Source organism: Dipodomys ordii, unplaced genomic scaffold (assembly GCF_000151885.1).
Source record: "Dipodomys ordii isolate 6190 unplaced genomic scaffold, Dord_2.0 Scaffold35, whole genome shotgun sequence".
Classification (NCBI taxonomy): Eukaryota; Metazoa; Chordata; class Mammalia; order Rodentia; family Heteromyidae; genus Dipodomys; species Dipodomys ordii.
The window spans coordinates 10,781,728-10,800,600 of NW_012267251.1; the positions used below are offsets into that span (position 1 = coordinate 10,781,728).

Consider the following 18,873-nt stretch of genomic DNA (forward strand, 5'->3'; position numbering starts at 1 on the left):
GCTTGCATGCTAAGCAAGTATTCTGCGACTGAACTCTGCCACTCTGCCTCCAGCCCTTTTGTCCCATTTGGATTAAGCAGTTTCTCTGGATCTCACGGAGTGTGTTAAGAGGAGGCCCAAAGTCTTGCCTTCCCCACTCCCCTCCCCCTCCGCGCCCCTGCCCCAAGAGAACAGAAGCTGTTTTTCAATCACCATTCTGCTTTTAATGGAACGGTTCTTTTCTGGTCTGTGGAGCAAAGGGACCTGAGACCCATCTCCAGACAGTGTAAGTGAATGACGTGAGAGGCTGAGAGGGCCCCCCACCCCTGATGAGAGGAGATGATGTGTACATGAGGATGAGACACTGTAGAGGACTTCCCAGAGCTTTCACATTATCGAGAACAATGAGACAGACAGACAGACAGACAGACAGACACACACACACACACACAACTGAGAACATTACAAAATAAATAAATACATTCTAGGACCCTTCAAGCCCAGGGAAATAGACACATCCACAGTGTAGACTTGAGGAACAGCTTAGAGGCAGATGCTGGAGAATGTGAGGTCCGGAGGAGTCTGATGAAATCAAACAGCAGCCAAAGTCTTTTCAAGTCTTAGATCCATAGCAGCAACTCCAGGAGGCTCAGGCCAGGTTTGGAGGATGGAAAGAGGAGGCAGCCTCCGTGAGGTTGCTTCCTTTTACACCCAGAATTCCCCAGGCACCTGAGGGCTGCCATATCAATGCTGGGAACTGGGTGAAGACAGGGCTCCACTTTGGCAGAGAATGAGGAGGAAGGGGTGGGGCTTGGGTGGCAATAAGCGTAACTCAGGCAGCATAGGCAGCAGGTACTAATGGCGTAAGCAACCTTTCTAGGCCTCTATAGCCTTTCACTGGGCCAACCAGGACTCTGGCTGGGCCTTCCCTGGTGCCCCCTGCATCTCTCCTCTTTCCCTGAATCCCCTTGCTGGCTCAGTAGGGCTGAAATCCTGAAGCCTTCCACACTTCATTTGCCTGCTCTCCTGTCCTGCCCTCCCCAGTCCAGGGAAGCCGGCCTGAGGCGCTGGCTCCCCAGGAACTCCAGCAAATCCTGGCTACTTTTGAGCTGGGATGCTGGGCCTGGAGGCAGGGGAGAGAAGCTCTCTCCCTTCAGGACACAGCCAGTTGCATCTCAGAGCCTGCCCAGACCAGGCCACAGCTCTGTTCCCCTCAGCTGAGCTTTGAGCAGATCCCCAGTGCCTTCCGGTAAGCTGCGGTCACTTCCTGGCAGTCTGTGAGGGAAAAGCAGCTCTCCCCCAGAGGGTCCCGCCGCCAGCGCCTCAGGCAGCTGCCAGAGTCCTCGGGAAGGGGCTCCTCCAGTCCCAGGAGGTTGTCCACAGATACACAGCCCCGCAGAGGAGTCTCGGGGAGTCTCTCGGGCAAGTCCAGCTGGTCAAAGGACTCAGAGGACAAGATGCTGTCCTCACTCACGGCCCCCGATGGGCGGCTGGCCCGAGGTGGGGGGCGAGGGGAGGCCAGCTGGTCCAGGGAGCCGAAGGTTGTGGGGGCCGCGAGCTCCAAGTTCGTGCGGGAGAACTTGCCATTGAGTTTGAGAATACCCTTGGGGTGCAGAAGCAGCTCTGAGGCTTCGGGGGGCTTCTGTTCCACGGGGTCCCCACTCACAAACACATCGCCTGCATCCAAGAGCTCACCGGACTCGCTGGGCTCCGGGGAGGAATAGTAGCCAGACTCGCGCTGGCGTGAGTTCTTGAGGATGCCCTTCTTGGGGAGGAGGGGGGCCGCCTGCCCTGGATTGTGGGAAACAACAGTGCCGAGTTCTTGAGGGGCCTCCCGTACCCCCTCGGAGGAGCAAGAGGAAGAGGTGGAGGTGCAGGGCTTCTTTTTGAGGATGCCTTTTGGCAGCTTGAGATTGTTCTTACTAGGGCGAGGAGGGGAGGCGTCCTCGGCGGGGTCCCCCTGCAGAGACTGGGCCATGGCGTTCTCCTTCCGGGACTTCTTGAGGGAATGCTGGCGCTCCAGGCTTGGCACGGCAGCTCCAGGGGCGTGCTGCTTGAAGAAGCTGCACACCCTGGCTCCGTTCTCCAGGAGGGGGCGAGAAGAACGGCGGAGCCAGTCAGCCATGGAGGCGCGGGCAGAGTCGCTGCCAGGGTGCCCACTTTCTCGCGGAGTTTCCTGCTCCCCCACACGGGTGGTGTAACCCCAGTTGACCCACCAATGGCTGGCCACATCCTCTAGTGTGGCCCGGCGGGTGGGGTTCACCATTAATAGCCACCGGATCAGGCCACAGGCATCTGGAAGACGAAAGGCAGGGGGCTTCAGCTTGGCAGCCGGGAGCATGGGTACCCCACCGTCCCTCTGCAACGAGATCGCCCTGAGACACTGCTTCCCCCTGGGTCACATAGGTGTGTTGGCACTGTGGGCTCCATATATGGCCCGGGTCAGCTTCCCAGGCTGGCTTTCCTGGATTGACTGCTTTTGCCTCTGTCCCATGACTCCTTCATGGACCCTCAATTTTACTCCTTTTAAGGAAAGGACTTATGGATCTCCTATTCTTCTTCCTGCCTGTGATACACATGCGCAGACAAATGAACTCTAAGATGAACTCAGAGGCAATAGGAAACGACACAACTGTAGCAAAGAGGACCTAAGTTAGACCTAAGGATGCACTTCCCAAGGCTTACTCAAGCATGCCTATGAGGAAGGAAAGAAGGGACATGGCCTCCTTCCTGGGAGGTCCTAGGCCCGGAGAGATAGCTGTGGAGGGTGTCTTAACCAGACACCTCCACACAGACACAAACCACACAACTATCACTCACCAGAGGGTTTGGGTGGCTCCCGGTAGGCTCCGTCACTGATTTGCCTCACTAGCGTCTTATGATCCTGCCCATCGAAGGGCATGGTGCCGTGTACCAGGATGTAAAGTAGGACACCCAGTGACCAGCTGTCCACCTGAGGGAGGAGGGAAGGGTCAGCAAGGTTGCCCACGTGCCTCGGGCTGCAGCCCCATCTCCGACACCAGGGAAAAGGGTACAGCATGGAGAAGTCAGGCCAGCGCATCTGAGGACAACTAGGGTGGAGCAGAGGCCAGTGTTGGGTAGTGGTGGTGACAGGTCCGGTCGTGGGGCCTGAACTCTGGGCCTGGGCGCTGTCCCTCAGCTCTTCAGCTCAAGGCTAGTGCTCTACCACTTGAGCCACAGCGCCACTTCCAGCTTTTTTATTTTTTCTGCTTATGTGGTGCTGAGGAATCGAACCCAGGGCCTCATGCATGCAAGGCAAGTGCTCTACCACTGAACCACCTTCCCAGCCCCAGGAGACCTCAGTTCTAAGCCAGTTTTGCCACTCTTGCCTAGAGGCTTGACACGGCATCGCTTTTCCTCTTTTTTTTGAACTCAAGAGCCTGGATGCTGTGCCTGAGCTTCTTTTTACTCAAGGCTAGTGTTCTACCACTTGAGCCACACTACCACCTCTGGCTTTTTCTGACTAGTTTATTGGTGATACAGAGTCTCATGGACTTTCCTGCCCAGGCTTGGCTTCAAGCTAAAATCTTCAGGTCTCAGCCTCCTGAGTAGCTAGGATGACAGGTGTGAGCCACTGGTGTGTGGCAAATCATTGCTTTATGTTAGGGGTGTGTGTGTGTGTGTGTGTGTGTGTGTGTGTGTGTGTGTGTGTGTGTGTGTGTGTGTGTGTGTGTGTGTGTGTGTGCTCTGAAACCAAGAAAGTGAGTAGAAAACTAGCTCCTGTATTGCACAGGATGTAAAGTTAGACTCTGGCGGGCAGAGAAGGGGAGCTCACCTCTGGGCCCATGTAGGGCTTCCCGTTGACAATCTCGGGGGAGGCGTAGAGAGGGCTCCCGCAGAACGTCTGGAGGAACTTGCCTTGGTGGTAGAGGTTCGAGAGACCAAAGTCAGCAATCTGCAGGATGGAGACAAACGCAGGGTGCACATCACACGGAGGCCTAGGTTGCTCAGCAGCTCTTTGCTGGCCCTTCTGGAACTCCAGACGCCATAGAAAGGGCCTCCTTGACTCCCAGTCCACAGTGGACATGGTTAGCACAGCTCAGGCTCCGTGTCAGTGAGGGGTCCCTAGACCCCTTCGTTTATGCTCATGCTGTGGTCTCCACCAGGGATGCTCTTGCACATCCTCCTGATCATGCTTCCTGTGGCTTAAGATCTTGAATCTTTCCTAGGTCTCCCTGAGCTTTCTGAATTGGAGAACTTGAGAGGCTCCAACCCCATCTTCTCACTTGGCAGCAGCCCTCCCCTGCCTAACATCAGTCAGAGGTAGAGGTCAGAGCCCTGTTGCTCCCACATCAGAGGGTCATGTGTGCTGAGGGCAGGGAGGGGCTGTTTATGAAACCCTGGCTCCTTTTTTTTTTATGGTTTTATTGTTCTCTTATCAAACAGTTGCCAGGTAAACCCATATGGCCTATGATGGGAGATAGGAAAGTACGGAAGATAGGAAAGTACAGGCTTGTCTTGGCTATGTAGGCTCATTGCTTCTGACCTCCCAGCCTCCCTGGTCAGCATCAAAGAAACTCCACCTGCTCTGGGAAATGTCTGGGTGAGGGGCACAGACTAAGAACCGGGAACCTCAGGGTATCTCAGGGCAGAGGGCAAGAACCACTGAGGAGACTTTATCGTGTGTCAGGAAGATTCTGCAGAGGGTCATAATGCTGAGTCAACCTCCCTGCTGTCTGCCAGGCCAGCCCTGCCTCAGCTGCCTGGTGCTGTCTCCCCCTTCCAAGCCTGGGATCTGACGTTATGCCATCTGCAGGAATGGCTCCTAACTGCACTAAAACTAATGACTTCAGCCTGACAAGCGGCAGCTACAGAGAATGAGAAGTGGTACCAGGGTACTTGGCTGGTAGGGAAAGGTGCCCAGGAGCCTGAACAGAGGCGTGTGCACACACACGCACACTGGGAGGAGAACTCAGGCCAGTCCGAAGGTTATAAGTGAACACTGACCCTAGATTTAGATTCCTCATTAGCTTCCTGACAGGAAAAGAGCACTGGTCTTAGAGGTAAAGACCTTGATTGAGGTGACTTTGTGTCTGTCACCCCCCTCATCTTGAGGCCATGAAGGAAGTGTTGGAATGGACAATGACCCAGGTCCCTGTGAGTACCAGTAACAGAAGTCTGAGCTTTGCTAACTCCTTCAGGGACCCACTAAGTACTTAGAAGTACCTGGCTGGAGACTGTGTAAAAAAGTTAGAAAGCATGACAGGGGAAGGTTCTAGAAACTAAAAATGTGGCTCACCTTGATGTTTCCATTGGCATCTAAGAGGATGTTCTCCAGCTTGAGATCACGGTGGACAATCCCATTCTGAAAGAAGGAGGTATTCAAGTGAATGGAAAACACACACACACACACACACACACACACTTACATATATATACATATATAATATATAATGCAAAAAAAGCCTGGCTTCTTCCATCCCTGGCTGAGCGACTCAAAGCCAGACATGCCAACATTTCCTGACTTGAGAATCTAGAAGTCATTCTGTCTTTCTGTGCGATGTTGGACAAGTCATGGCCTCTCTGGGGACCAAACCAATCCCCCCCCAAGTCTCAGGGACTACCCGCTCAGAACTTGGTGGGGGCAGCGGGGAGAGAGGGCTTACCTGGTGACAGTAGTATACAGCGGAGACGATCTGCCGGAAGAAATGCCGGGCGTCGCGCTCACTCAGGCGCTGCCGCTCGCTGATATAGTCATACAGGTCTCCCCGGCTGGCATATTCCATGACAATCACGATCTTGCTACTGTTCTCAAACACTAGATAGAACAAGGCAGGACAGTGAGGACCTCCCAGAATGCACTGCTCCCACTGGAGGCCACACCACATACTTGTTCCCGCCCCCACCAAAGAGGGACTCTCTCCAGAAATGTCTACTAACGGGGAGCATGGTGGTGAGAAGGGGCTTGAAACACTCAGCATCTACAGGAGCAACAAACATAGATCAAGGGCAGTGGCCAAGGACAGGCTTTGGAGGACTCGAAAAAGTACCCTGCAAACTCCCATGCAGATATGGCTGATGGGAATGAAAGGTCAAGCCCTAGATGCAGAACTCAAGACTATTTCACAATCTGTTTTGAAATCTTGGTCAAATCTCTTTCAGATATATCAGTAAGACTCTGCAGGCTTATTAGATAATCAGAACTCAAGACTGTTTCAAAATCTATTTGAAATCTTGGTCAAAACTCTTTCAGATCTATCAGTAAGACTCTAGGTTTATTGGATAAACTTGGACAAGTTCTTCAACCACTATGCAGTATCCTTATTTGAGAAGTAAGAGAATCACAACAACCTCACAGGGCTGGAGTGAGGAACAGGTTAAAAGTCTATGATAGCGCTGGGTTTGTCTGAGCAAGCTGGCATAGTGTCTAACATATAAAGAAGCACTTGATGTTGAACACCAGAGGCTCACGCCTGCAATCCTAGCTACTCAAGAGGCTGAGATCTGGTATGATTCAAAGCCAGCTGAGGCAGGAAGATCCATGCAATTCATCTACTAACCAGCAAAAAGTTAGAAGTGAAACGTTGGCTCAAGTAGTCTAGCAGTAGCCTTGAGTAAAAAGCTAAGGGATGGGGCCCAGGCTCTAAGTTCAAGCCTTTGTACTAGCACTAGCACCACCACCACCACTACCAACAACAACAACAACAACAAAAAACCCTCCCAATAACAAAACACTTAAAAAGAAATGGACCCTACTGTTTATTATTAGTATCTTCATGAATAATTTTGAAAAATAATGAAAATAACACTGTCTCTCCTGAGGATCAGAAGAGGGTTAAAAGCCTACACAAGTGGACTGAATGATGTGGTACGGAGGAGAGCAGAGACGTCCATCACTGCCATTGTCTTTGACATCCCATCCAAAGTACACGGGCTAAGGCCCCATGCATATGGCCTTACACATAGAAGCCATTAATAAATAGGTGGTATTAGCCGACTAGCTGGCTTTCTGGCAGCCAGCCCAGCCCAGCTGGTCCATCTTCACATGTAGGAGGGGCTTTCTCACTGCCTCAGCCCCTGTCCTGGTTCCAGATCTCTAGAATGGCAGCCAGCGGCTGGTTCGCCCAACTGGCCCTTCAGCTCCATGTGTGTTGGAACACGCATGGTCCATGACATTGCGTCTTTGTGTCAAACGGGTCCTATGAGTTTGTCTGGTTTGTCTAGCTCCAGTGCTATCGCTGTCTGGCCTCTGAGGAGGAGCCTCTCTTAACACAAGTCCTGGCTCAAGACACTCAAAGGCAAGTTCAGAAGGAAAGTACTTATTTTTTTAGGGGAAACACAGAAGCCCTGGCACTGGGGGTACCCGACCCAGACTCTACATCTGTGCAGGTGTGCAACTTTTATATACCACAAAAATGGGAATCAACAGCCAGCCAAGGTGCATTCTGGGGAGCAACTAGGGTTGAAGTCAGTTCCCAGAATTGGAATCTACCTTCCCAACTCACAATTGCCTAAAGTAGGGATGTGATCCCAAGGGTTAGACTCAGTTCTTAGACCCAGGTGGACATACAGGTGTGAGGAAAATGTATATATATGCATGTATACACACACACACACACACACACACACACACACACACACACACACACAGAACCCAATTACCAAGCTTGGCTTAACCAATATATCGCTATCTGCCCACTCTTCCCTGAAGGAAGCTCACAGACTACAATTAGCCTTCTCAGCCACTTCAGGCTTAAGCCATGGGCCCACGTCTTAGCTCTGCCCTTTATCTTCCTATAGACTCAAGAGTGCCTGTTTTGTTTTGCTTTGTTTTGTTTTGTTTTTCCCACCAGGAATCTCCAGACAGAGGACAAAGCCACGGACTCCCTTTTCTCCCTCCTACTGCTACTGCGAACCCTGGTTTCCCATCTAACTGATATTACGTAAAGGCTGGAAGCAGACAGGTGCGTGTGGGAGGCTCTCCCCCTTTCCCTCTCTTGCCCACTTTGTTGTCTGGGTCGCAGGGAGGAGGGCAGCTGGCAGGGAAAAGTCAGTACTGATGTCAGAGGAATGGAGGCTGAGAAAGACAGGGAAAGTAGGAGACAGCCTGTGGCAGGACTGATTCAGGGCACAGAGCAGACCTGGGAGGCCTGGCTTGAGAGGCTCCACATTCCTGAGACAGGTGCGCGTCTACCTATGATTCAGCCTCCCCAGGGTTGCCAAAGATCTCACTGGCTGGGGACATGGAGTTAAGCAGGGAAAACCTAACAGAAATAATAACAACAACCTAACAGAAATAATAACAACAACAACAACAATAAAAAGCCTGCAGTTGAGGGGTGGGTGTAGCTCAGTGGTAGAGCAACTGAGTTCGATTCCAGCACTGTCTGTAATTGAGTGTAAGCAGAACACTCAGTGACTTTATCCAGTTTGAACTTAGCCTGTTTCCTTTTTATTACTCTGTGTTGTTGGTTCTGACTCTTTTACACACACACACACGCGTGTATACAGACACACAGCTCCGAGATGCTCTGTCACTGTACCTTCATGGATGGCAATGATGTGGGGGTGGTTGAGTGATGACATGATCTCAATCTCTCGCCGTATGTGCAGTAAATCTTGCTCATCCTTAATTTTGTCTTTCCTGATTGACTTGATGGCCACCTGGGAGGAGAGAATGCAGGAGATTGAGGAGAAAGGTCTTCAGTGGTGGCATCCTGGAGAGGCTGCCAGGACTCTGCCCTGAGGCTTTGCCAGTGACTGCTATACAGACCCAAGAATACCTTCAGAAGTTATCCCACTCTTCAACAGGGTAGGTAGGTAGCAGAGAGGCTTCTAGAAAAGGTTCTCAGTAGGGGGTGGGGAATCGGATGGGGCTGCTGCAGCCCAGCCACCAATAGCCTTCTGATTCAGAGTCTACAAATGACTGAGGACGGTAACAATCTATATCAGTAAAGCTGATTCCTTAAGATTTACAAAGCAAATCTCCTGTAGTGTGCCGTGAGGACACATTGAGGGCCTGTTCTGTTCACCACTGGAATCTTGATTGCAGGTAGTGCCTAGCACAGGCAGGCATTAATTAGTAAGTGGTCTTTACAACAACCCTGAGAAGTAAGTACAGAAGTGGCATCGCCATCTTCATTTATAGATGAGAAAAACAGGACCCCGAGACCCAGTGCTCTGCTCAAAGCTTCAGTCATTCACTGCCACAAGCTGGCCATCTGATTCGGAGCTCATTCCTTGTTCTGCCCCAGTACTGTAAATTACATTGCTACAGATTAAACAAGCTAAATGTCCATCACTAGATGGATGGATGAAGTACGGTATACTCATACAATGAATTATTATTTGATCTGAAAAGGAATGAAATCCTGACACCTGTTATAATATGACTGAACTTTAAGAATACTCTGCTCAGTGAAATAAAGCCAAGTCACAAGAGGTCAGTGTGTGATCCACTTTTATGAGGTACCTATGACAGGCAAATAAATATAGAAACAGAAAGTAAACAGAGGTTGCCAGGCCACAAAGTCCAAGAGTGGAATGGTATGTTATTATTTAATGGGTACAAAGACTTCTGTTTGGGATGACAAAAAAAAATAGAAATAGACGTGGTTGATGACTTATAGTATTGTAGATTACTTAATTGTAGATGTACTAAATTATCCACGTAAGTTTGGGCACTGGTGGCTCACAGCTGTAATTCTAGCTACTCAAGAGGCTGAGATCTGAGAATCACAGTTTGAAGCCAGCCAGGAGACTCTTATCTCCAGTTAACCACCAAAAAGCCAGAAGCAGAGCTGTGGCTTCAGTGGCAAAGTACTACCTTTGCACAAAAGAGCTGAAGAACAGTGCCCAGGCCCTGTGTTCAAGCTCAGGACTGGCGTGTGCCAGACAAAGGTAAATTTTATGTATTTTTTTTATTACAATAAAAAAATCACCAAGAAATGAAGAAAACAAAACCATGGATCTGCAGTGTGTAGTTCAGGTGAGGAATGTCCCTTGCCTAGCAACAAGCAAACAAACAACACGACAGTTACATAGTCCTCTGAGGCTGCTATCTTCATCTTCAGCAAGGTGAAAATACCATATAAGGGCAACACCCCTCCCCACACTGGCTGGTGTCAGTGGTGGGTTCAGGAAGTAGGGAGGGAAGGAGGAGGAAATGGAGAAGGAACTCAAAGCCCAGCTTTTAGAGACTGAGGAGCCTGCCTGGGTCTGTCTCTGCTCCTGGACAAGGCACAGGCCACGGTGACTAAAGAGAAGACAGGCTGCAAGCATTGAGTAGGGGTGTAGAGGGTAGGGGTGGGGTAGGAGAGCCCATGAGCGGGCCCCATCCCTGAGTCTCAGTTTTCTTTTCTTGTAAGTAAATGAGTTGAACAGAGTTGTCGGAGGGGTTTTCCTAATGGAGGGGTTTTCCTGATCAGATTCCATGCCATGAGCTGTACAAATGCCACAGGGCCCTCAGAGGCTGAGGACCTGCTTGGGGGGGGGGGAGGGAGACTTGCTAGATGGGGACAGGGCAGGGTGGGCGGGGCATCCCATTCTGGTCAGTTCCTGGCAAGTCCCGTCCAAGGACTGGCATGGTAAACACAAAGACTTCCTCTTCACAGAACACAGGCAAGTGATGAGAACTCTGAGGGCTGAGGTAAACAGCGCCTCACTCCATTTCCCAGGGGGCTGGCCTCCCTCAAGATTCAAAAGGAGTCGGAGGAGAGGAAGCCCCTGCTCCAGGGGAGGGGCCTCTAATCTACCCTTTCACAGGCTCTGAAAGCAGACAATGGCTTCCGGCTTGGCTCACAGGGACAGCAGGCCTATGTCCCCCTGGTAGGACAAGAATGTGGAATGGCCCTAATCCTGTAGAGGAGCTGCTCACAATGCCTTGGGCACGGTCACCCAGGCAACGGGCCAGCGATGAGGTGCCCTCTACCCTGTTCCTCCCCTGAAGCTGCGGCAGCTGAAAGAGGGCAGGCCCCCACTCCAGCCATCCCAGAGCAGAACAGGAAGGACAATGGCGGGTGGGAGGCAGGGTCACCATGGAGTCTCCTCCCAGAGATGCTAGAGAGGGCCACGCTGCAGCTGCAGGGCCTGGGTGGCTGGCTGGCCTGTTCCTACCCACCCATCTTTCCCCCACACTTGTTGAGCAGAATAAAAATCCCTGGGTCTGAAGCCAGGGGTAGGAGTTAAAGGCTCTGAATTCTCCTCCAATCAGGAGGCACCATTCTCTTCTGGATGCAACCCAGAGTATCATTCCCACACTGCTCTTTCTCCACACCCCTTTTCTCTCCTGGAAGGGAGGACTAAATGAGCTAGTTCTTTTCTGTCTTTGTTTCTAAAATCAATGGGTAACATGCTGTGAATTGTTCAGATACAAAGGGCCATAAAAAGTGTATGAGCAGACAGTAAAAAGCAATCATACAGAAACATGCATCACTCTTTAGACAAGGAAAAATACTTGAGAGTTTACGATGCACACATATGCAGAGACTAGGCCCATGGGTCCACACAAGCAAACAGGATAGTGAAATTATCACAGGCTTAGGGACAGAGTTCTAAAGACATGAAGGCCTACATGACAAATTCCAAAAAGAATTTTGGGGTGCCAGGAAGAATGTTATGTTGCTAGAAGGTATACAGTGAATCCTGAGATCCATATCTTTCGATCTTAAAAGCCTATAATTTGTGTGTATATATGTGTGTGTGGTGTTGAGGATCAAACCCAGGGCCTCACACATGCTAGGCCAAGGGTGCTTTATACATACCCCACTGCCCTGGAAGTCAGAAGTGTTCATCCCTGATGAGTAGTTCATCTATCACCAGGCCTTCATAGGTTAAGCAGGTAACAGACAAAAAGTATACTACCTCCCTGAAGGGGCTGGGCTACCAGTTCCAGCCTTTCCTGGGCTGAAACACAGGCTTCTCCCTAGCTTTGACAAAGTAGAGTCAGCACCACCACAGGCCCAGACACAGCTCAGCAGACAGGAAGCATTAACAACTGTTTACTAGCAAACACAAACCACAAATAAATATTTATTGCTTTGTTCTGAGGTGGACTTTTGGTTAATGGAACCTCTGCACAGATAAAATTTTCTTCCCTTCTTCCCAGGCCTGGGTGGAGTCCATCTTTGTTACAAGAACTAATTTTTACAGACCTTTGTTCTCATCTGCAAAGTAGTTAGCAATTATGCTCTAGAATAACATTAAGCTGACTAAGCCAGATGCTGGTGGCTCACGCCTGTAATCATAGTTACTCAGGAGGTTGAGATCTGAGGATTGTGGTTCAAGGCCAGCCCAGGCAGGAAAGTCTGTGAAACTTTTTTTTTTTGGTCCGTTGTGAGGCTTGAACTCTGGGCTTGGGCGCTGTCCCTGTGCTCTTCAGCTCAAGGCAAGTGCTCTACTGCTTGAGCCACAGCGCCACTTCTGGTTTTCTAGTGGATTATTGGAGATAAGAGTCTCACAGACTTTCCTGCCCGGGCTGGCTTTGAACCGCGATCTTCAGATCTCAGCCTCCTGAGTAGCTAGGATTACAGGCGTGAGCCACCGGTGCCCGGGTAGGTCTGTGAAACGCTTATCTCCAAATAACCACCAGAAAACAGGGAGTGGAGTTGTGGCTTAAAGTGGGAGAACACTAGCTTTGAGCAAGAGAGCTCAGGGACAGCACCTAGGTCTTGAGTTTAAGCCCCAGGATTGACAAAAATAAGCTGACTGAGAAACCAAAGAAGGAACCAACTACTATCCAGGTCACTCAGAGGCCACACACCCAAACTATAGTTCTGGTTTGTCCTGATACAATTAGTAATATTACCCTTCCTAGTCTCCAAATCACCCAAGCCTATGCAGTAGTTTATATAGCCTCCACTCTCAGATCGGAGGAGGAAGAACAGTCAGTTGGTGAAAATATGAATATGAGCACCTGGCCAGTGGACTGGGCCACCAGATCTTAGGAATGATCTAATTTTTATTTGCTCCTATCAGCTTGTATAAGTCAAGGCAGTCGCTTGAAGAATGATCTGCTCAAGGGAGCTAGCTAGTTTTGATCAGAATCATCTAAAGAATCAACATACATTGATTCTCCAAACAATCTACCAAATGGCTACATGTGCCAAAACTTACTATGTGTTTGACACTGTGCTAGGGATCGGGGATTCAGACAAATACTGGAAGTTGCTGTGTGCTGGTGTAGTCCGGTGGGAGCACTGGCAGTCAAATCCATTCCATTCTGCCGTGATGAAGTGGCAGCTGAGGCCTCTGCCTGCCAGAGGCCTCCAGGAGCACTGGAGGAACCAGGGAACTACCTTGGGAGAAAAGGATAAGGGAGCTTTGCCAAGCCAAGGGAGGTGGGCTAGGGAGGGGCAGCCAGAGCATTCAGGGAAGAAAAAAATCCACCTGTCAGGGTGATCTCTAGCTTTTTTAAGCTGAGCTTCTTAGGAAACGGTCTACCCGCTGCTATGCTAGCCAAGGATTGTTGCAAGGCTTTCTATGGGGGACTAATTTCTGCCAGACAGTATTTTGGCTGCTACTATTGCAGTGATTTTCTTGTCCCTGGATCCCTACAAGCTGGAAAGGCAGATGGGCTAAGCTCCGGTTCCCATTTTGCAAACAGTGAACAATGATGTTCAGACAGGAACAATGACTTTTCCAAGGCTCCTCAATGCATCAAGAAGACAGACTCAGGATCTGAGGCAGAAGGGTGTGGCCTGAAGAAACTACCATCTCAGAAGACAAAAGTTCCTTGGAGGTGTCCAGCCCTGCCTCCCATCCCTGGAGCAGGGAGTGCCCAGGGACGATTGCCCCAGGCCACCCCATCCCACTTACAGATATACAAACATGCTCGGCTCCTTTGCCAACACACTGGGGAGGTAGTGCGGGGGCTCCATTGGTAAACACCACCTCCACCCTAGAACTCTGACCAGGAAAGATCTACATTCAGAAAAGGGTGGTAGAAAAGTCATAGGAAAAGAGGAGGAGGAAGAGGAAGAAGACGATGATGATGATGATAATGATGATGACAAAGACAACCTAGACATGCTGCTTATAGGTGCTAGGAGAGGGTATACACTGGGCGTCTCCAGTCACAGCTATCACCCTGAGTTGGAGCCAAGATCCTTGACTCTTCTCTGGCCTTTCACGTAGCAGCCGCTGTCTGGGAGGCAGGCAAGGAGCTGGAGGATGACCCACTTAGATAGAGTGGAGGGAAGGCTGAGCTCAGCTGGACAGGATTGAATAGAGTAGGGATGGGCCTGCAAGTTGCTTACCACCCCACTAAGAAACCAGGTAAGAAAGAGCCAGAGAACCAGATAGGAAGCAGGGATGGACTGTGAGGGGGAACCTGACTACTTCCCCAAAGTTCCCCTGTATGCAACCCCCTTCCTGTCACTGTCCAGACTACTAGGCCCAGTTGCTGGGCAAGAGCTCCCCTGCCTAGCCCTCCTGTGTGGTTTGGCTGGAGCCCAAGGACAAGAGTCGCCTGCAGCCTCCCTCCCTGCTGCTGCTGAGCAGGCAGGTGCAGGCGGAGCTGGGAGGGCAGCTTCTGCCCAACTCGCCTTTGGCAGCTGGCCAGCAGGAGCCCTTCTCTGAAGTCAACCAGGGGAGAAGCTAGGCTTTGAACCAAGCAGACTCCACAGTGGCTTGTCTCAAGGAAAGTTAAGTACAATCCATAGTCCTTCTTGGGACCCAGGACACAGGAGATCACAGCAAAGGGATGGTAAGACTTGGCCAAACCCACACAATAACACTGTGTGTGTCAGATGCTATGCTATGCAAATCACATCTATCCTCTTATTTAATCTCACTTAACAGGCAAGGAAACTGAGACGCACAGAGGTGGTGGAAACCACGGCTATGCATGACTTTTGCAGTCATGGCTCTGAGCAAGGCAGCCTCCTGGACAGAGCTTGAAAGCTGGGGATGTAATAAGAGTCCTTTCATCCAGGAATCCCCAATGCAGTCAAGTTGGTGGGGGTGGGGTGGCTCCTAGTGACTTTTCCCACCCTCAGCACTGCCTGGAGCACTGGGAAAGGCTGGCAGCTCTGATGCTGGCATGACAGAGCACACTGATGCAAGCCCAGGCTCCTCTCAAAGCCAATTTCCAGACCAAGACTCAGCACTTGGTCATCCAGAGCCTGGGTGGACAGTCTAGGGCTTCTGCTTTAGGCCTGCTACTAACCAGCCAGAGGGCAAGTCACTTCTCCTCACTGAGTCTCAGTTCCCCCAGCTGGCAATGCAGGAAGTAGATTAGCGCAGTCGTTTTCAAGTTCACTTGGCAATCCAATATACGAAAGAGTCAGAAGAATCTCTACCTCACAGTGCTACTCATCTGGACTGCCACACAGATCAGGCCAAAGGCTTTAGTGGGTTCAGTCATTCTAGAGCTCCCCAGCATGTGTTTTTCTCTTTAGGGGGAGGGGTGGTCAAGAGAGCAGGGAGAATCACAGGAGGAAATGTCATTTGGATACCAGGAATGTGTCCAAGGGCCAGAGCAAATGTTTATTTTTCCTCTGATGCCCTCCTGGAGCAGCCATTAAACCACCTACCTGCCCCTCCCTCCAGACAAGACCATCTGGCCCCTCTAAACCCATCTAGGCAGGCTGGGAGTAGAAAAGGTACTGGAAAGGTGGAAAGAGATTGGGATGGAAGTCACCCAGTAGGTATTCCTGGGTATCGAGCCTCTGTCATCCACTTGAGGGAAGGTCTGTGGTAGACCCTGTGCCCCTCTCTCTCACTGATATATCTTGAGGTATCAGATCTCTCTCTCTTCAGGGAGGACAGTCCAGATGCAGGGGTGGATGGGTGGGGATGACAGTAATGCTCCAGAATTAAGAAATCATTAGCACAGTGCAATTCTGCTCTCCAAGACCCTGCGCAAGTTCCCAGAAGTACTGGGTGGTCTATGGATCTGGAAGGTTCAGAGCAGGTCCCACGCCTAAGTGATCTTGGCTCCCTACACACAGGAAGAGGCAGGAAGGAAGCCATAGAGTTTTTTTTTTTCTGAATTCTCTGTCCAATGTAATAAGAGCTACAATCCCTGTCTAAAGTCACTGAGGTTTGAAAACTGAAAGCTGATTTATCATACTCTGAAATCAAATAACCCCCTTACTCTCTCTCTCTCTCTCTCTCTCTTTCACATACACACACCCCTCACAGTGACCTCAGCCAACAGCCTGATGGAATCTCTGAACTTTGATCTTAGTTTCTCAGTTTAAGCCACCCTGGTCTCCACAGTCCAGTCTTCCTCCCCAATGAGAGGCCCGGGCACAAGCCAAGAGCAACTGTTTTCCAGTTAAGTCCCTGATAAAGCCTCGGCCCAGTAGTCTCAAGTCTGGAGCCTTACCGGGCCCTTGCACTTTATAGAAAGAGAAAGAAAAGGAAAGCCAGGAAGTACCTAATTGCCCAATAGCTGTAACCTGGCAGCAGGCAACTGGGGACTGTGCCAGGCGTTAGCAGGAAAAACATACTCGGTCCTATTGATGGGGCCATAATCCACCCCTTTCTCCAACATCTACTTGCCTTTACCAATGAAACGACTTATTGAATTTCAAACTAGCTACTGGCTGTAAAAGCAAACAGTTTGGAGAAGGAAGCTTTGCAATTGCCAACAGGGCAAACCATAGCCGTACGTGTGTGCATGCATGCACACACACACCTACCTCACAAACAGTACACACACAACACCCCTACCTTACAACCAGTAACTCAACTCGATTTGGCAAAACATAATCCCTATACCACCTGCTCTAAAAGGCTTGTTTAAAATGTGAATTATAGGCCTTCAGAATAAATTCCCCTAGTGTGAAACCGCAGAAGTCAGCTCCGCAGCTGATTCCTATATACACTAGACTCAAGTTTGAGAACCACTGTCAGCAAACTTTTGGAAAACTTGCCATCTTTTAGGGCTGGCCTTTTCAGACATAGATAAAGTTCTCACAGCAAGTTCCATATCAAGACCAATTTAAGTTCACATTTGTATCTTACAGTCTTCCTAGCAGCTTTGTGAGGCAGGTTGTGTTTTCTCCATTTTTGCAGAAGAGGAAACTGAGAAAACAGAAACAAAGGAATTTTCTCAATGTTACAGATTACTATGACTAATACATACACACTAAGCCAACAGGGTAAGCTCCTGAAAAGACCCTGCAACCTAAAGTTTTCTTCAGTCCAATAGACCTACAGACTGCTTTTTTTTTTCCTTTTCCTTCCTTTCTTCCTTCCGTTCTCTCTCTTTCCTTTCTTTTCCCCTTCCTTCCTTCCTTCCTTTCTTTCTTCCTTTCTTTCCTTTTTCTTTTTTGCCAGGACCTAGGCACTGTCCCTGGGCCTCTCTGTGCTCAAGGCTAGCACTCTACCATAAGCTACAGTGCCACTTCCGGATTTTTCTGTTTATGTGGTACTGAGGAATCAAACTCAGGGGTTCATGCATGCTAGGCAAGCACTCTACCACTAAGCCACATTCCCAGCCACAGACTGGTTTTACATTTCCCCAAATCAGGCACAGCATAGTGAAATTGTGACTCAACTCAGTGCTGGCAAGGACCTCAGTGTCAAACCCACCTTAGTGGAGATGCCTACACCTCCATAGTGTGCTAGACCACCAGAGAGTAAGGAGTTGAAAATCTCCACATCTCACCTATCTGTTCAGCCACATATCAGGTCCCTGCTAAGACCGGGTGCCTTCATCCTCTTCCCATCCATCCATCCATCCATCCACCCACCCATCCATCCATCTGTTCAACCCATACATCTGATCAACCCCCTTAAGATCAGGAGCCTTCTCTGTTCATTTTCCCCACCCACCCATCCACCCATCCATCCAGCACCTACATTTGACCAAATCCCTCCTCCCACCCTAGCTAAAACCAGATGCCTTCTCTGGCTTCTCCCCATCCATCCATCCATCCATCCGCTCAACATTTTTTTTTTTTTTTGTCAGTCGTGGGGCCCGAACTCCAGGCCTGGGCACTGTCCCTCAGCTCTTCAGCTCAAGGCTAGCGCTCTACCACTTGAACCACAGCGCCACTTCCAGACTTTTGTGCTTATGTGGTGCTGAGGAATCGAACCCAGGGCCTTATGCATGAAAGGCAAGCGCTCTACCACTGAGCCACCTTTCCAGCACGCCCCCCCCCTCAATATTTTTATCAAAACCTCTGCTAAGATCAGGCGCCTTCGCTGTCCTCTCTGCGTCCATCCAAGTAACGTCCATCTACTTACGTCTGTTCCCAAGCAAACTTGAACCTCAGCCCCATCTTCTCTAAGGGCTGGGGTGGCTGGGCTCTCAGGCCTCGGAACGCCGTCCCCTCAATCACAGACCCTCCCCATTCCTCCCCTCAACCGTGGACCCCGCCTTCCACCCCCACGACCCCGGCGGCGCCCGCTCGCCCCCCCCCCCCCCCCCACGGCCGAGCACTCACCAGGCGCCCCGAGCCCTCGCGCGCCTTCTTCACCTTGCCGTAGGCGCCCTTGCCCAGGGTCTCCAGGAACTCGTAGCGGTGCCGCAGGTTGTGCTTGTGGTGGTGCCGCTTCACCGCCTGCTTCTTCATCAGGGGCTTGGGCGACTTGAGGAGCCCCTCCGCCAGCGGCCGGCCGGGCTCGGCGGCCAGGGGCACGCCAGCGGCCGCGGGAGCCAGGCCCGGGCGCCGGGAGAACACCAACGACTCCATGGCCGGGAAGAGATGAGAGAGGGCGGAACGGGGTCTGTGGGCTGCACGGGGAGAGCTGGAGCCCGCCGAGCCCGCCGAGCCCGCGACACACGCCCCGCGTCCGGGCTGGAAAGTCTCAGCCGCACCGGAGCGCGCAGCGAAGAGCAGCATCCCGGTTGTTATAAACGCTCAGAGCCGGATTTCCCTGGACACACCCCCAAGACGCCTATTGGTTGGCTCTCCGGCTGCGCCGGACCAGAGTCGCCCTCATTGGTTCATCCGAGCCTCGGTCCCGCCTCCTCCTCTT

General features: G+C 50.9%; 1 protein-coding gene across 2 annotated transcripts; it reads right to left on the reverse strand.

Moving 5' to 3' along the window:
* Nucleotides 1-180: 180 nt before the first annotated feature.
* Nucleotides 181-18,704, reverse strand: Nuak2 (NUAK family, SNF1-like kinase, 2). Of its 2 annotated transcripts, XM_013017511.1 has the most exons (8): nucleotides 18,339-18,704; nucleotides 16,912-16,971; nucleotides 8,484-8,604; nucleotides 5,607-5,758; nucleotides 5,240-5,305; nucleotides 3,776-3,895; nucleotides 2,800-2,932; nucleotides 181-2,274 (listed from the first exon to the last, which is right to left on the reverse strand). In XM_013017511.1, the coding sequence occupies exons 1-8, from the start codon at nucleotides 18,585-18,587 to the stop codon at nucleotides 1,193-1,195; spliced, it is 1,983 nt and encodes a 660-aa protein (XP_012872965.1). In that variant the 5' UTR covers nucleotides 18,588-18,704; the 3' UTR covers nucleotides 181-1,192. The 2 variants fall into 2 exon arrangements, with proteins under 2 accessions (XP_012872965.1, XP_012872966.1); XM_013017512.1 differs by lacking the exon at nucleotides 16,912-16,971.
* Nucleotides 18,705-18,873: the final 169 nt, after the last annotated feature.

Coding starts and splice junctions, on each gene's coding strand:
- Nuak2 (XM_013017511.1), bottom strand. CDS start 18,587: ATGGAGTCGTTGGTGTTCTCCCGGCGCCCGGGCCTGGCTCCCGCGGCC. Junction 5,759..8,483: donor CATCATTGCCATCCATGAAG/GTACAGTGACAG, acceptor TGTTCTATCTAG/TGTTTGAGAACAGTAGCAAG. Junction 5,306..5,606: donor CTGTATACTACTGTCACCAG/GTAAGCCCTCTC, acceptor TCCTTCTTTCAG/AATGGGATTGTCCACCGTGA.